Below are 17,638 nucleotides of genomic sequence, written 5' to 3'. Positions count from 1 at the left end.
GATCCAAATCAGACTCTGTCTGGCTCCCAGATACAAAAAGGGCCAAACGCCAATAGCTCCAAATTTCAAGTTCCCCTGGACCAGAGGTTTCCCGGGCCCAAAATTACCAGCTCACTCAGGGCCTGAAAACAAATCTCATCTGTTTCAAATGGCTCCAACCACAAAAATTTAACTCTAAGATGGAAGGGTGTGGTGGTAGAAAGAGCTAGTGATTCAGCAGGGGGAGGATGGAAAGAGAGGGAGAATGATAGAAAGCAGAGTTCAGCTCTGCACTTCCAAACAGCAGCAAGGCAGGAATAAAGAGAAAAAAAAAAACCAACTTGGAGAGAAGGGTGAGAGGGGAAACATTTTGTTTTAATGTTACACATACGCCTGCCTGACCGCACATGCTCACTTGTACCACACACAAGTACACACATAACACGCTCCACCATAAACCTCAGACTGGAAAGCAGCTAAGAAGCCATCACCAATCTGACTTTGCCAAATACTTCACAAAGTCAGCAGCAACAGCAGCAGCAAAAGTGCCTTTGACAAAGAGCCTCTCTGACCTTCCTTTCCTAGCCCTGTTATAAACTGCCCCCTCCTCCCCCTGCCGTTATTCAAGCCAGCTTCAACCATCAAAAAGTCTGGCAAAACAGCCTGAAAAATCACTCTTGATGCACTGGGAAAGCCTGGAGCCCTTACAAAAGAAGGGCAAAAATGAGCTCCAAGAGACCAGAGCTCATTTTAATTACCCACAGAGGCTGGCCGAGGAGCCCCCTCCTCCCTCCCATGGCCACGCCCCAGTATGGGAGCTCCACTTCCAGGTCATTCTAGTATATGAACTATAGCAGGCTCATATCAGGTGTGGCTCCCAGTCTACACACACACCTCTTGGCTCCTCAGAGCCCTCCTCATAATAATCCTAAACCAATTAGCATTGCTCCCATCCCTAGAGTATATAGTATTCTCAGCACACCCAGTAGTCATGCCATAGTACCCTAGAATCCAACTGGCCACCTCCCTAGAGCAGTGACCTATACAGGATTCAAACAGTGGCTCTAGTACTAGCTATTACATTGCAGAAAAAAATAACTCCAAGGCTGGTATCAGGCACACACAGAATACAGAATTGTTTATGTTGAGTGATCCTGAGCGAAACTCACATTTAATAAGCACATATGTACCACACATGCGGCTAGTTTGTGGCACAGTTGAGGCTGGAACTGATCTGCAGGTCCCCAATTCAGATGGCTTTTCAATTTAATAGCTGGCAGAGAGCTGAGCCCTAAGGAAATAGGACCCAGAATAACAGAATAGGTGAGTTTTGTGGTATCGAGTTATGACCATGAGGGCTGCCCTAGGCCCAAAAGTGGGGGGGGGGGAGAGGGAGTCTGTCACTAAGCAACTAAGGAGACCACTGAAAAAGAGAGGTGAATAACAAAGACAAATTCCTTTATTTCCCAAGTGTGCCAAGGGTAACGCCAAATCAGTGCTATAAAATTGGGGTCAAAGGTCTTGGCCTTTTTAGGAAGCAGGTACTCTGCTATAAGCACCAAGAAATGAATTCGGTTGGCATGATCTAAGGACATTGCTCAAGAGGATAGTGCCATCCAAGGACCCTCCACAAACTTCCCAGAAAGACGGTTCTTCCTCTAGACCCAAAGTAACCATAATCAGGTAACTCTACTCAATGGAAACTCACTCGAAGGCGAAGAAGAGTGTACATGTCCCCAGGATGAGGAAGAGGGTCAAATAGAAGATGCCCTTTTGCCGGGCCATCATGACTCGCCCATCACAGCAGAAGGTGTTCCTGCCTGGGAGTTTCTCCCATTTCCGTGTCACCTTCTTTCTCACCACCATCACAGACATGATTGGAATTCCTGGTCCAAAATGAGCTTTGTGATTACAAGAGGGAAGAAACAGAAGCTGAGCCCAGCTTTGAAATCACGATGCCTGCTATTGCTGCCGCGGGGTCAAACATCATCAAAAGTCCAATTTCTAGCCCTAAGAAAAAGCACAAAAGGAAAAAAAAATGAGGCAGGAACAAGAAAATGCAGTTCAATCCTCCTTTCCCAGAGGTGGAAAGATGAGCACTGCCTGAAGGGGTAAGGGTAGGGAAACAGGAAAAGTTTATTTCCAATCTGTGTTTGTCCCCTAAAAGGAGAAAAGGTTAAAGGTTCTCAAAAAAAAGAAGGGAGCTAGCATATCTTCTTAAATAAATCCCTATGCTTCCAATATAATACTGTTCATTTGATCATCATAGAACCTTGGAACTAGAAGGAATTTTATGGGTGATAACCCCAATTACTTTGTTTTGGAAATGAGTAAAGTTAAGACCAAAGAAAGGAAATAACTTGTCCAGGGTCACACAGCTGCAAAGCTAAGCCAAGAAAACACATCTGCTGACTTCCAGTCCAGGGCACTTTCCACTATACCACTCTGTTCTATAATCATCAGTAAGAGGACTCTAAAAACAATAGTAGAGTTTCTGTCCTTAAGGAGCCATTCCCTCCCCTCCTCCATTTCACCTTCTTTCTTCAATTAGCCACTCAAATATGAATCACACCCGGGAACAAGTCACCCTCTGGCAGGGCTAGGAGGTTCTGGACACTCTGTACACATACCCAGGTTGTATTTACTCAAAACAGATTTCCCCTAATCAAACCCTCTCTAACTTCCTGAGTTCGGGAAATGAACCAATCTTGCCAGTCTAGCCTAACATTTGTGGGAATCTTAATGAAACCACATCACAGATCTGTAGGTGAAAGGCTGACTTAAGCAGGAGAGGTTCTGGAATGGCTGGGAGTGGGGGTGGGTGGACATGGCAGCAGCTAAGAAAAGTCATAAAGGTGCTTGCTTTCTGGGACACTTCATAACTGCCATCTCTACTTGGCATCCTGAACCCCCAAGCCCAGCCTTTCTCAACCACTGCCACCCTTCTCCTCTCAGGTGTGGTGCTGTGGCCTCTGTTTACTGACACCACATGCCCCACGCTGGCAAGAATGAGGTGGAAGCCTGAAGCCCGCCTGACTGATGAGAAACAACCAACCCGAAATCATTCCGGGCTGGAGAGGCCAAGGGTCCAAATAGCAACCAGGAGATGAGCAGGGAAATGAGAAAGCAAGAAGGCTTGGCCAAAGGGAGGGAGCACCGGAGGTGCAGAGAACACTTCCTTTGTGTAAAACTAACCTGGAAAATAATCTCCTCCAGATAAACCGGCCCAACGGGAGAAGAGAGACCAGGAAGGGGAGACGGGGCCCTGAGAGAACAAAGATCAAAATCCGTCGAGAGCCAGTGACCGGCCCACCAGCCGGGGACCGGAGGCCCGAGTCCCGGGCGGGCGGCGGGCGCGGCCTCGGGAGGCCAGCCCTGCCTCCGCCACGCAGCCGACCACCGCCCCAGGCAGGTTGGGACGCGCGCCACCTCCACACGCTCGTACACACTCACACACGCCCCGCCACGTGTAGTCACCCGCGGCCAGGGGCTCGGCGGCAGCCCGGCTGAGGGCAGTTGCCTATGTCCGCGCGGCCGGGCGCAGCAGAGGGGTTGGCAGCCCACCATGCGGCCGAGCCCAGGAGACCCCAACCCCCACCCCTCGTTACCTGAACCCGGGAGACCGAACTCGGCCGGGAACTGAGGGCAGGAAGTGCACCGTCCCAGGGGACCGCGTCAGCTGCCAGAGGTGGCAGCGACTTCTCCCCAGCCCGGAGGCTGCCTCCTCCTGACAAGGGGCCCCAATGGTCGGGCCCCTAAACCAGCTGTGGCAACCGCCCACCGCTGGCCGAATGGAACGCTCCTCACGTCACCAGGTCGTTCCAGTAGTTGCTCGCCCGCCATTGGCTGTTCGGCCTCGGCGCCTCCGCCTCTGCCTCCCCTGCCCCGAACTACCATTGGCTACCCCAAACGCCACTCGACGCTGCCTCCGCCCCACTCCCCCACCCATCCCCCGGCTTCGTGCCCACCTGCCAAGCCACTGCCAGCCTCCCTTTGGGGTCCAAGCGCCACTGTGGGAAGTGTTGCTTTCTACTGATACAGTTATGCAGAGACGGAGGTGAAGGGTAACGCTGATGGGACAAGGAGGGCTACCAGCCTCCCCTCACACACAGGGTGAGACGCTGAAGCAACACTGACTCACAAATCCGGGTGCTCACCCCATATTAGGTCCGCCCTGGGCCTCTTCGGCCCTACGTGCATGAAATCAACCGCGACTCCGGATTTTACTCTTTATCAGCATAAAAACAAGTCCTCTGCCTCCCAAGTCCCATTCAGTAGTTAGGGACCTCACCTCTGTCCCAGTCACCCTGGCCTGCATCTCTAAGGCTTCTGGAACAAAACAAACAAACATAAAAAGAAACTTGAAAGGGATAGCTGTCCCCAGGAATGTAGAATCATTTTGCAGTACCGAAAACAAGTAATTGACTGTGATGAAGTTAGAGAAACTCTACTGACAGGACTTAAATTCTTCCAGGTAGGTAATGAAGTAGGATTGCCAAGAAGGTTGTAAATTACTGTTCGCTTTGGAGAGCTTATGATAATTGGGGGGGGGGAGCGGGGATCCAAGGCAGAATCCCCACCCACCAACCACACTGATTCTTTCCTTCTGCCTCACCCCTCTGCAGCTACTGCTACAATGAGCCACTGCTACTGATCCAGAGTGAGCCGCATCCTTTAGAAGAAGTTCGAGATTGGAGTGGGAAAAACAGTTGAGGACCAGGGCATGAATATTATACAGCGGACTTTAAAAGACATTAGGTCTGTTTCCACTAGTATCGCTCTTGGCTTCCAAATATAAGGGGAAATATGAGAAAGGGCTGAAGGTGGCCTCTCCTTACCCGTCACACTGTTGGGGACAATGCCTAGGTTGCTAGCCATTTTCCTGAGTTTGAATCAAGTTTCTCTAGGGTGAGAGTATTTGCAATTAATACAGAGGAGACTGCCAAAGCTCTTCCCAAGGCAGTTCTTGTATGTGTTAGTTGAAAGACCATGTACATGGTCAGGAACTATTTCTCCTTTACAGTATTTGGGTCCCATGTGATATGAAAAAAAAAGCTATTTAATGATAATTACATTTGACACTTTCCTGGCACCACCCTTCAATCAAAAATTTAAAAGGATTAAAAAAATCACTAGGTAATTCTCTTATGAGAGAGAGGTGTTATAATTAATTTGTAGGGTAAAGTATGTCTTTATAAAGCTTCTATTGTTCCTTAGCACTCATGCTGATTATAATCATTGCTTTATTCCCTATAAACTGTATGATCGGTATCATTGTCTCCAATTCTCCCCCTTTGAATCCTGGTGGGTGCTGGTATTGGGCACACTTGGTATGGAAGGGAGAGGAACTTCCCTCAGCCCCATCAGACCCCTGGATTCTCAATCCTGTGTACACTGGATGCCCTAAGGAATAGCATGTTTACCCTAGCTGCCATCCCCCTGACTGTGGAGCAGTCACAAATAAATCTCTGCAGCTTCCAAACATGCTTTGTCCATATCTCAGGCACAGGTGAAGCCCAGGGAGTCCTGGAATCAATGTGTCACAGCAACACATTCCTGGGCTCTGCCCCTCCCTGCTCTGGGTCACATCCCTCTGGGATTAAGTGGCTATGTAGGTCAGGCTTGTTTTATTACTATCTGTTATTACTAGTGTTTACCACTAAAAGAAACATAAGTAAGGTTTATATGGACAAACATTCTATAGCAGTTCCTTCTCTATAGTTACATCATTTCACATAATCCTGAAAGTCTTAATGCACACACACAACTAAATTGTGACTATAAAATGAGATTGTTTCTTTTTTCTCTTCTCTTTCCTTCTCCTCTCAACAAACCTCCCAGACTTTACGTATCCATATGAGCTTTGGTTCCCTTGAAGGGGAGTTAACAGTCACAAGATGAGCACTAGAAAAACCACTGCAATCGGCTTCCATTGTGTGGTATACATTTTGGTGTGCCTGTTTAAAGATATCTGTCTCCATATTTATGGCTCTGGTGTGAGTGTGTGTGTGTGGATGTGTCGGTATAAAATGTGGGCCTGAGGGCTTCCAGTGGGCTGCAGCTTGCCTGTTAGTGTTGCTCCAGGTATTTCTTCTGCAAACACCCAAAGACCCATTTAGTACTGCATGCAAGAAGAGACCCCCAAAATCAGCCCCCATCCTGCATTCCAGCTCATGATGACCCTTTTCTTTTGCTCTTTTTTCTCAAGTTTCAACCCTCCTATGTCCCCTTGCCCTCCCCCCACACACATGTCCCTTCCCACACCACCTACCTGACCTGCACTCCTCTCCCAACTCTCTGGCCATAAATAAATACTTATTCGTATAATGAATTGATGAGCAAAGGAAAGAACCATGGGACACCCTGCCCACACATAACCAACTAGTTCTTAGGCAGCAACTACTTCCCTGAGGTCTGGGCTGCTATGACTGACATAGAAGAGACAGAGTGGTGTGTATAGCAGAAGGCACAAAAGTTTTATGGCCAAATAGACCTGGATTCAAATCCTGGCTCTCAGTAGCTTATATAAACTTCTGTAAAACAGAGCTAATACCTACTTCATAGAGTTATAAGGGAGATTAGAGATAATGTGCAGGAAATGTCTGGCATATAGGAGAAACACAATCAATGCTATATGTTATGATGAACGTCTATATGTAACAAACCTGGCCCACCTCCCTCCTTTATCTATGCTACTGACTAGGGGTAGAAAGGTAAGAAGGAAACCCATTCTTCACTTTGTTGAACCTGTGTCATCCATGTGCCCCCATGTTTTCAGAGCCTCTAAATTTGTCCCTGAAGTTAATCCTTATCTGCCTGACCTCTTGGTTTCCCAATCCCAGGCACCCCACTCCCTGATGAGGAAAAGCTTGGGCAGTAATCTTGCTCTAGACAAATGGCTGATCTCTAGCACCATCGTCTCAAGTGAATCCCCAACACTGCTGCCATGTATCCATTTCGACAGGAGAGAGATCAATGGAATCTCTTTCATTATACACCTCCCGTATTCACAGCACTGTGCTGGGATTGTTGGCTCCTGTCAGAGACTGAAAAACACCTTTAAGATGCCACTGTGCAAAAGCTAAACATACAGAAAGCCCAATAAAAAATGCCTGGGGTGGCAGGGAAGGTGATATTACAATGCAACTGAACTCAAACCTAGCCTCTGTTTCTACCTCTGATATCTGTCTGCTCCTGCTGGTGGTTCTCAATTTTGTTTCATCTCTAGACTGTGGATTTCTGACTCCAGCCTGAATGGTTTTAGGTGCTGGGCTTGAACCCTCAACACTAGCCCTAAGACTACTCTCTCACCAATAAAGACAACTTATTAAGAACCTCCTGAGCCAGGGATTAATTTAGGTGCTTTATGTAAATGAGGTTCCTAGATTATGGTCTACACTTGATATCCAAGTGAGAGCATCTGATACTGACCCGGCACAGCCCTAGTCTCTGACTCTGCCCAGCCTTCTCATTCCAGGAGCTGACCTCAAGGGATTGTGTAGCCCAAAATATAAACTGGTTTATCAGTCAATCATTAAGTATGTACTAAGCACCCACAGTTTGCCCAGCCTGTACTAAGCACTATAGGAAATACCAAAGAAGTATATGACATGATCCCAGGCTCTAAGGAACTTGAAATATTCAAAGACAGAAAAGACCAGCTCATGTGAAGTCATTAAATATAAATAAAAAACAGTACAGAGTCCATTTCTCAACTATGCACAACAGAGTCTCCAACCTTTTAAGGAGGGTTTGCCTCAAAAGTTTTACCTTCTCAAATACTGTTAGTAGAAAAGTAAATTGGCAAATTTTTTTCAGCAGGACTGTTCAGTAGCATCTCTTAATGTTTACATTTCATAGCCATTGACCCAACAGACCTACTTCTATCAAGAAATAGTAACACAAAAGTTCAAAGATATATGTTCCAAGATGTTTACTATAGCATTGCTTATAATTGCAAAAGTTACCAAACAAAAAATTCTTTACTGCATAGGAGTACTATGCAGCTATTAAAAATAAGGAGATATAGCATATATACAGAAAGAGCAGACCATTGCCTTTCTATATGTGTATCTATTTCAATAAAAATTTTACATTAAAATTTAAGTTTTGGGGCACCTGTGTGCTCAGTTAGTTAAGCCTCCAACTCTTGATGTCAGCTCAGGTCATGATCTCAGGGTTGTGGGATCAAGCCCCATGTAGGACTCCACGCTGAGTGTGGAGTCTGCTTGAGATTCTCTCTCTGCCCCTCCCCCATCTCAAAAAAAATTATCTATGTGCTGATATGCAAGTATGCCCAATATGTTAAGTTTAAAAACCCAGTATCTAAATGTTTATAAAATCCAACTTCTATCAAACAAAAAAACCTTATTTTGTGTATGTGTATATGTATATGATTTTGTATATGCATATTTTAGAAGTCTGGAAGGGTATTTACCAAACAGCGTCACCTCTGGGGAGTGAGGGTGGTGAACAAACTTTTAAGTTTTATTTTATACACTTTAATGTCTGAATTAATTACAAGAAACATTATTAATTTTAGAACTTAAAACATTAAAATTTAAAAAAGTATTGTAAGGCTCTGTATTTGTTCAGTATGGCAGAATGACCACATGCATTAATTTGCTCTCCCTCCTAAGACACCATTAGAATTATAGTAGAGGGATTTAAAAGGTGTAAGCCCACAACAAAGAAAAGGGACATCAGATGACAGACAATATATGTCATCTGGAAGATAAAAAAATGGAGGGATGGGTGTTGACAGAATACACAGAACTAAAGCCGATTTTTGGAGCCAACCAGCCCAGAAAAATGCCATACACAACATAGGAGGACTCCAGGAAAAAGGGAAATCAGCAAAAGAGATGATGTGGTTAAAAGCTAGGAAAACTGGGGCACCTGGCTGGCTCAGTCAGTAGAGTGTGCAACGCTTGATCTCAGGGTCATGAGTTCGAGCCCCACGCTGGGTGTAGAGATTACTTAAAAAATAAAAATTTAAAAAAGAGCTAGGAAAATTAAGGATACAGTAAAGGCACAGAGTGCAAGAAATAAACCAAAAGGGTGCAATAAAGAAATCCCAGGGTGGGGTGCCTGGGTGGCTCAGTTGGTGAAGCATCTGCCTTTAGCTCAGGTTGTGATCCCAGGGTCCTGGGATCAAGCCCCACATCTGGCTCCCTGCTCAGCCGGGAGCCTGTTTCTCTCTCTGCCCCTCCCCCGCCCAGCTCATGCTCTGTCTCTCTCTTTCTCTCTCTCTGTCTGAAATAAATAAATAAAATCTTTAGGAAAAAAAAAGAAATCCCAGGAAAAACAAAAGCTATACAAGAAATCTATGGATCAAACTTGAAGAAATGGTTTGAATTAACATAGGAAGTAGGCCTAAGGAAGAATAGAATTTATTTTGAGCAATAAACAAAATGAAAAAGAAACTGGAAAATAGCAGAGATATGATAAAGAAGGCGTATGTTTAGTCTACGCACAGCATAAATACATATATACATACATACACACACTCATACATAAATGAATGAATGGTAATCAGAAATTCAAGGAAAATACAAAACTGTTTAAAAATGCTATTTTCCAATAATTAAGGCAATCAGGACATGGAACAACATAGAGCAACCAATGGAGGTTGTAACATTGGAACTACAAAGAAGAAAATGTAATCCAGGCCCATCCCTTGGCTTTACACAGATATATATTTATATAGTCATAATAATGTAAATACTATCCTTATTGGTTTTCAACTTTTGAAATCCAAACTAGAGACAAATCGCAGAAAACTTAATTGTGACTACAAAGTATAAAGTAAATGTTAACAAACTTAATGTAAAAGCATAGCATACAGAAATTAGAAAGTAGACAAAATTAGAGGAGGTGGAAAATTGTGTAGAGGCATTAATATTCCAATTTTAGAAAGTGCAGAATCGAGAGATACTATCTGTAGATGATGGAACCAAAAAAAAAAAAGAGATTTATGTGTCTTATAGAAAGGCACAAAGATAACCAAGAAGACATACAAACAAAAAGATACATCACATTAGAATGGTTGTCTCTGGAGAGGTGTATTAAGTAGAGGAACTAAAGAGAGTGATAAGAGTGATGTATTTGGAGGAAGAAAGCGGTGGTGCTGCTGTGTAAGTGAGTTAAATCCCACCTATTAGAGGAGCAAGTCACTAGATGATGTTTAGAGCTGGTAAACCAATGACTGGCAGTATACACATATCACTTAGAGAAAAGGGATAATTTCAATACTCCCCTTACTGGTCTCCCTACATCCACCCTTGCTCCCTTTTGGTCTATTATTAACACAGCAGCTAGAGAGATTCTAGTGGGTTGTTTTTGTTTTTGTTTTTTTAAGATTTATTTATTTATTTTATTTATTTATTTTTTAAAATATTTTATTTATTTATTTGACAGAGAGAGAGAGACATCGAGAGAGGGAACACAAGCAGGGGCAGAGAGAGAGGGAGAAGCAGGCTTCCTGCTGAGCAGGGAGCCCAATGTGGGGCTCGATCCCAGGACCCTGGGATCATGACCTGAGCCAAAGGCAGATGCTTAACCGACTGAGCCACCCAGGCGCCCCTATTTATTTATTTTAAAGAGAGAGCACCGGGGGGTGGGGGCAGAGGGAGAGAGAGAGTCTCAAGCAGACTCTGTGCTGAATGTGGAGCTCAATGTGGGGCTGGATCCCATGACCCTGAGATCAAAACCTGAGCGGAAACCAAGAGTCAGATGTTTAACTGACTGAGCCATCCAGGCACCCCTAGAGAGATTCTTTTAAACATTAACTCAGATCCTGCATAATAGAAAAATATATATATTGGTCTCTGCCCCCCAGTTCATGGCACAGAACTAAAACCCTTGTAAATTCCTAAGTGGTAAAGAGCACTATGAGCATCTTTTGTTCTAATATTTGGTCTTTGACCCTGGTTCTTGACACAGGGCTCCTGAAACCCTTATAATTTCCTGGGTGATAGAAGCATCCTTTGTTCTAATGAGGCAACTCTAGGTGGGCTCTTGGATGGTTCCTGGATGGGGGCTGGTCACCAGAAAGAAAGATCAAGCCATGATTAGAAGCCTGGAATTTTCAGCCCCACTTCCATCAAGAGGAGAAGGGAGAAGAGCTGGAAATGGAGTTAATGATTGATCTTGCCTACGCAATGAAGCCTCCATAAAAATCCCAAAAGTATGGGATTAGGAGAGCTTCCTGGTGGTGAACACATCCATATGCCGGGAGGGTGACACACCCAAACTCCAGGGACAGGAGCTCCTACACTCGGGACCCTCCCAGCCCTTTCCCTATGTAGATACATCATCTCCTTCTGGCTGTCCATTGGTATCCTTTAGCATATCTTTAATAACCTAGTAAACTTAAGTGTTTCCCTGAGTTCTGTGAGCTGCTGTAGCAAACTAACCAAACCCCAGGAGGGGAATGTGGGAACCTCAGATTTATAAGTAGTCAGTCAGAAGCACAGGTGACAACCTGGACTTGTCAATGGTATCTGCAGGGGGCTGGGGGGAACAGTCTGGTGGGACTGGGCCCTTAACCTGTGGGATCTCACACTATCTCCAGGTAAACAGTGTCAGAATGGAATTAAATTATAGGACACCCAGCTGCTATCACAGAGAATCCCTTGTTGTAGGGGAAAAAAACCCACACATCTGGTGTCAGAAGTGTTGAAATGTGACAGTAGTGTGAGAATAAAGGAGACACACAGGAGGGAAGAACGAGACTTTTCTAATACACCTCTCACTCAGAACAAAAGCCAAAGTCATTACAAGGGCTTACTAGACCTTACACAATCATCTGCCTCACCATCTCCCAACCCCTGCATCTCCTGCTATTCCCCCTTGTTCATTCTGCACCAGCCCCAGTGGTCTCCTTGCTGTTACTTCAACAAACTGGACACGTTCTACGCAGGATTTTTGCACTGGTTATTCTCTCCACCTAGAATGATCTTTCCCCAGATATTTGCATGTCTTGCTCTATCACCTCCTTCAGGTCCTTACTTAAATGTCCCCTTCTCAGAGAGGTTTTCCCCAGCTACACTATTTGAAACTGCAGCACCCCCCCAAATCTCCCTAACTCCTTTCTCTGCTTTATTTTTCTCCCATAACACTTACTGTCTTTTAACATACTGTGTATTTTAACTATGTATTTATAGTGTATTGTTGCTCTCCCCCACTAGAATGTAAACTTAAGAAGAGCAAGGACTTTTGTGTTTTGTTCACCACTTTATCCCCAGTGCTGAGAACAGTGACTGGCACATAGTAGGTGCTTATTAAGGGCTAAATTGCAGGGGCACCCGGTGGCTCAGTCAGTTAAGCATGTCCTTCAGCTCAGGTCATGATCCCAGCATCCTGGGATCGAGCCCCGTGTCGGGGTTCCTTGTTCAGCGGGGAGCCTGCTTCTCCCTCTCCCTCTGCCCTTTCCCCCACTCAAACACTCTCTCTTACAAATAAATAAATAAAAATTTCTTTAAAAAAGGGCTAAATTGCATCCCCCCCATTCATATATTGAAGTCCCAATACCCAGTATCTCAGAATGTAACTGTATTTGGAGATTAAGTTATTTTTTAAAAAGGTTTTATTTATTTATTAGAGAGAGTGTGTGCACAAGCAGGGGAGAGGGAGAAGCAGGCTCCCCGCAGAGCAGAGAGCCAGATGTGGGGCTCCATCCCAAGACCCCAGGATCACTACAATGAGATGAAGGCAGACGCTTAACCCACTGAGCCACCCAGGCACCCCTGGAGATAAGTTCTATAAAGAGGCGATTGAGGGCACCTAGGTAGCTCAGTTAAGAGTCTGCCCTCAGCTCGGGTCATGATCCCAGAGTCCTGGAATCGAGTCCCATATCTGGCTCCCTGCTCAGCGGGGAGTCTCCTTCTCCCTCTCCCCTCACTCCACTCTCATGCTCTCGCTCTCTCTCAAATAAATAAATAAATAAAATCTTTTTTAAAAAAAAGAGGTGATTGAGTTGAAATGAGGCCATTGGGATGGGGCTCTAATCCAGGATTTCTAATCCAGAAATGAGGCCATTGGGATGAGGCTGGTATAACAAGAGGAAGAGACACCAGAGGTAAGAATACACAGAGGGACAATCCCATAAAGAGGCAGCAAGAGGGTGGCCATCTGCAAGTCAAGGAGAAAAGCCTGGAACAGATCCTTCCCAGATGGCCCTCAGAGGAAACCAAGCCTGCCAGAATCTTCATCTTGGACCTCCAGCCTCTAGAACTGTGAAAGAATAAATTTCTGCTGTTTAAGCCTCCCAGGCTGTGCTATTTTGTTATGGCAGCCCTAGCAAACAGAGTGTTCAATGAATATGTGCTTTGAATGAATGGATAAACAGGTAGATGGATATAGCAGGAACATAAGAAAAACTCAAACCAGAAACAGTTTAAAAGTGGTAGACCTCAGGGATGGGAATACGGGTGAGGAGGAGTGGGGAAGGAGACAGTTGCTTTTTATTATAAGTCCTTCGGCACTATTTAATTTTTATCTACACAAATGGATTATTTTGGCAAATGTTAATTTTTAAAAAGGGGTGTTACAGAACAAAAGAATATAGGTTCATGAGACTTTATATTACTGGTTCTCCATCCGGGGCAATTTTGCCCTAAATATCTAAACATTTTTTCGTTCTCAAATTTGGAGAGAGTGCTACAGGCATCAGGGAGGGTCAAGGCTGGGGGTACCGCTAAATATCTTACAGTGCGCAGTACAGCACCCCACAAAATGTCAGTAGTGGCAAGACAGAGAAATCCTTTTACAGAATTGTGTGGATGATAGTGCCATAACAAGTTATTAAAGAAAGTTATGGCTGTTTAGTTAATAGTAACCTCCGAGAAGAACTTAATATAGGAAAACTACCATACTATGCTACAATCAATTCTTTGGTGCGTTTGTTAGAGAAAAATTCTGGACTGAATGATAGTTCTGATGGCAGTGCTAGGAACATGGGAGACACAGTATATATAGAAAGACTGACTTCTGCCCATAGATTTTTTTTTTAAGATTTTATTTATTTATTTGACAGAGAGAGAGAGACAGTGAGAGAGGGAACACAAGCAGGGGGAGTGGGAGAGGGAGAAGTAGGCTCCCCACTGAGCAGGGAGCCTGATGTGGGGCTCGATCCCAGGACCCCGGGATCATGACCCGAGCCGAAGGCAGACGCTTAACGACTGAACCACCCAGGCGCCCTGTCCATAGATTTTTATACAAACCTTCAATATACACAAATGCAAATGGCCATTCACCCCACATCACTTCACTGCCTCTTCCTGCCAGTCTAATTCACCCCCTCTGCTCTCCACAAATCAACACTCAATACTCCCTTCTTTCTTTTATCCCAAACCCCAATTCCAAGATTTCTCCCAGACCACAGCTCATGCTGGAATGCCTTTTCTGCACCTTTCAGCCAACATTTCTTTCTCCTTTTACATCTTTCATGAAATCTCCATTCCCTGGAAAAGAGGGAGTAATTTCTCACCGGTTCCATCTTGCATAAAAACAGAACTCCTTCCTTGCTCAACAACCTATCAAAAGCACCTACTTTTTCACACACACCACTAAGTAAATATCTAATGTATGGATCTATTAGGTGTTTTGATTGCTGTGTATTCATGATAAATGTGTCTGTGCCAGTATCATGTCCAGTTAGAGGTGGTATAGACAAATGTCTGGTGATCTGCTTTCAGAATGTAGTTTCCCAGAAGGGGTGTGAGAAGAATCAAGGGCAGTCACTGTTCCATGCTATTGCTCAGAACATTAGTTTTGACCTCAATGAGCAACATTTTTGTGCTGCCAGGTACTGAAAGCCTGCTAGGGGAGGGGAAAGAGCCTGTTCCAGAATCAATGCACTTTGGAATATCTATAGAAGGAAACACAAGAGACTGGTAACAGTAGTTTCCACCTCAAGAACTTAGAGATAAAGGTGGGAGAGAGACCTAATTTTCAGTGTATACTCTTTTATAACTTTGGAATTTTGCTCCATATGCATATATTAGCTATACAAAAATATTAATTAATTTTTATGTCAGTATACTGTATAAAACTACAGTATTTGTATCTCAAGCCAAACTTCTACCCAGCTACAAATGGATGTGAAAATATCATGTTTTTTTAATATTCTAAACTGAGGTATTAAATATATATCCTGGCATTCTATTAGACTCTGAATCCCACACTCAGAAAGACTAAAAAGAAATTGTCTGGAATGATATGTTCCTTATTGATATGATTGTCTTTAAATCACGTGGAAATAGGCAGAAGAAAATTGACCTAACTATAGTGTTCATATACCTCCCTAAAGCAACGCTTTTAAAAATAATTGGAGGGCTGAAAAAATGCAATGACAAAATTTTATTTACATTTTAATATAATATATAATTGATTGATCAGGAGCTTTAAGCACTCTGTTCTAGATGGCAAGAGAAGACCATTTTATCCAGGAATAAATAGTTCTCTGTCTTGTTTTAGTTTGGATGCAATAATGATGAATACCAAATCCCTTGGGATGAAAAAATGATTTATTGAGAACTCCATTTCCTCAAGTTTTTCTCATTTCCCCAGTGACTGTAATATCAAATGTCACAAGTTTAAAACAAAACAAAAGCATGGAAATGTCCCTTGTTCAGACTGAGCCTCTTGTATGAAGATATACTCCTTTTTTATCTGACCTGTAAGGCCCTTCTGAATTTGAGGATGTCTACCAGACCTCTGGCCATCCAAGGTAAAGGATCATCATTCTGGTATATCTCCCCCTGGCCACTCCAGGAAATTTTTAGTTCCCACTGATGAACTTCACCCTACTGACACCTCCCATCACATTTTGCTTCTAATCTCTGAAATAATTTGCACAGCAGGTGAGCTGGAGACTAATTTTCAAAAGGTGCCATGAATATGTTTTTCAAATGTACTTCTTAACCACTCTTCTAAATGAAGAAGGAATTGGGCAGGCGAAGCTGAATCAGCTAAACCAGGCAATCTACCTACCTGGGGATTCTCAGAATACTTCTCTGTGTGTTTCTGTTCTGGGTTGAATAGACATCCCATTGGTTATTATATTTATCTGTGGAAATTTAATCTCTGTTATTCTAAAATAAAAAAGTCATCTCTTCACCCTTACAAAGTCTGTTTCTATCTGATAACAGCTTTATTGGTTGTGCATGCACAACGATATATTTGTCTGCTAAGGCTGCCATAACGAAATACATAGACTGAGTAGCTTAAACACAGAAATTGATTTTCTCACAGTTCTGGAGGCTAGAAGTGCCAGATCAAGGTGCCAGCCAGTTCAGTTCCTGGCGAGGGCTCTCTTCTACCCTTATGACCTCACTTAACCTTTATTATCTCCTTATAGGCTCTATCTCCAATACAGTCACATTGGGGGTTAAGGCTTCAACATATGAATGCAGTGGGGGGAATTCAGCCCATAACAACTGAATTCACAGTAACGGACTGTTTTACATTTTAGTAAATTAGCAGGTTATCAAAGATATAAGATATATATCAAAGATATTGGGGGAGGAGGAAGAAGGGTGTTAGGAAGGAATGGAAAAAATCAGCTGGTGGGATAGGAAAGGAGGAACAGGAGAACTCCATATGGGCAATCTCTAACCAGGAGAGTGTTAAGTTTTTAGTAAAGTCTTGCACCAAAGCAAATGAATTCCACAGAATTTTTTGAATCCCCACTCTTCCTAATATCCACTAAGGCAAAGCTCTGCCAGGCAGGCTGGAATATGAACATTGGCCTAACCTGTCCCATCCTGATTTCAAGCTCACAGGAGAATGGCAACTATGTCCCTTTAACTCACTCTCTACAGTATTGCTGGGCAAAGAAGCATTTGAATGCTTTTGGTGGTGATGATTATGGAGAAAAATGGAATATAAATGGATACTGACAAGTTTCATTGTAACAACTTTTATAACCCCATTATTAAAGAGATGAATATCTTCATATTCCTAAATAAGAGGTAATCACATGTCTAAAGCCTCTTTGCCCCTCACTTATTTTGTTAAAATGCTATTCTCATTTATTCTCAATCTTTTCTTCTGGGTGTGCATTAGTTACTATGGAAACATTGGGATACCATAGTTTGAGCATATCAACATTCCCAAATTCTATTAGAATATGAAGCCAATTTATACTGTGGTATTAGGGGAGAGAGTTCTTACCTCAGAGTTATAAATGAATGCAAGACAAAATGAAGTGTATGGCACTGCCACACAAACACAAGCCCCACTTAGCACCACAAAATGGGTAAGGCTCATCTTATCTGCCCACTCTATGTATCAGAATCCTGACTGGAGTTATCAATGAAATTGTCTTAGTCTGTTCGTGCTGCTATAACAAAATACCATAACAGGCTGAGGGGGATGGGGGCAGCCTTATAAACAACAAACATTTATTTTTCACAGTTCAAGTTCAAACTCACAGCCCCAGCATATTTGATGTGTGGTGAGAAACTGCTTCCTAGACAGTCAATGTCTTCTCACTGCGTCCTCACATGGTAGGAGGGGCAAGGGAGCTCTCTGGGGTCTCTTTTATAAAGGCACTAATCTTATTCATGAGGGCTCTATCTTCATGACCTAAGAGCCTCCCAAAGGCCCCACCTGCTAATATCATCATCTTGGGCGCTAAGTTTCAACATATGAA

General features: G+C 43.6%; 1 protein-coding gene across 6 annotated transcripts in view; it reads right to left on the bottom strand.

Annotated features, from left to right (window-relative positions):
• The window catches only part of ZDHHC9 (zDHHC palmitoyltransferase 9), a 76,018-nt gene that overhangs the window by 27,560 nt on the left and 30,820 nt on the right, over positions 1–17,638 (bottom strand). For 3 of the 6 annotated variants that reach the window (XM_073879159.1, XM_073879160.1, XM_073879161.1), the window contains one exon: positions 1,688–1,989. In XM_073879159.1, the coding sequence (XP_073735260.1) occupies positions 1,688–1,854 (167 nt within the window). In that variant the 5' untranslated portion in view covers positions 1,855–1,989. Of the gene's footprint in view, positions 1–1,148; positions 1,271–1,687; positions 1,990–3,174; positions 3,245–3,587; positions 3,786–17,638 lie in introns of those variants that run through there. The other 3 variants (XM_073879157.1, XM_073879158.1, XM_073879162.1) reach the window with 3 other exon arrangements.

Source organism: Callorhinus ursinus, unplaced genomic scaffold (assembly GCF_003265705.2).
Source record: "Callorhinus ursinus isolate GAN/ISIS: 27379988/994484 unplaced genomic scaffold, GSC_fseal_2.0 scaffold33, whole genome shotgun sequence".
Classification (NCBI taxonomy): domain Eukaryota; kingdom Metazoa; phylum Chordata; class Mammalia; order Carnivora; family Otariidae; genus Callorhinus; species Callorhinus ursinus.
The sequence above is the reverse complement of the archived record's forward strand: the minus strand, read 5'-3'. Positions and strand labels throughout refer to the sequence as shown.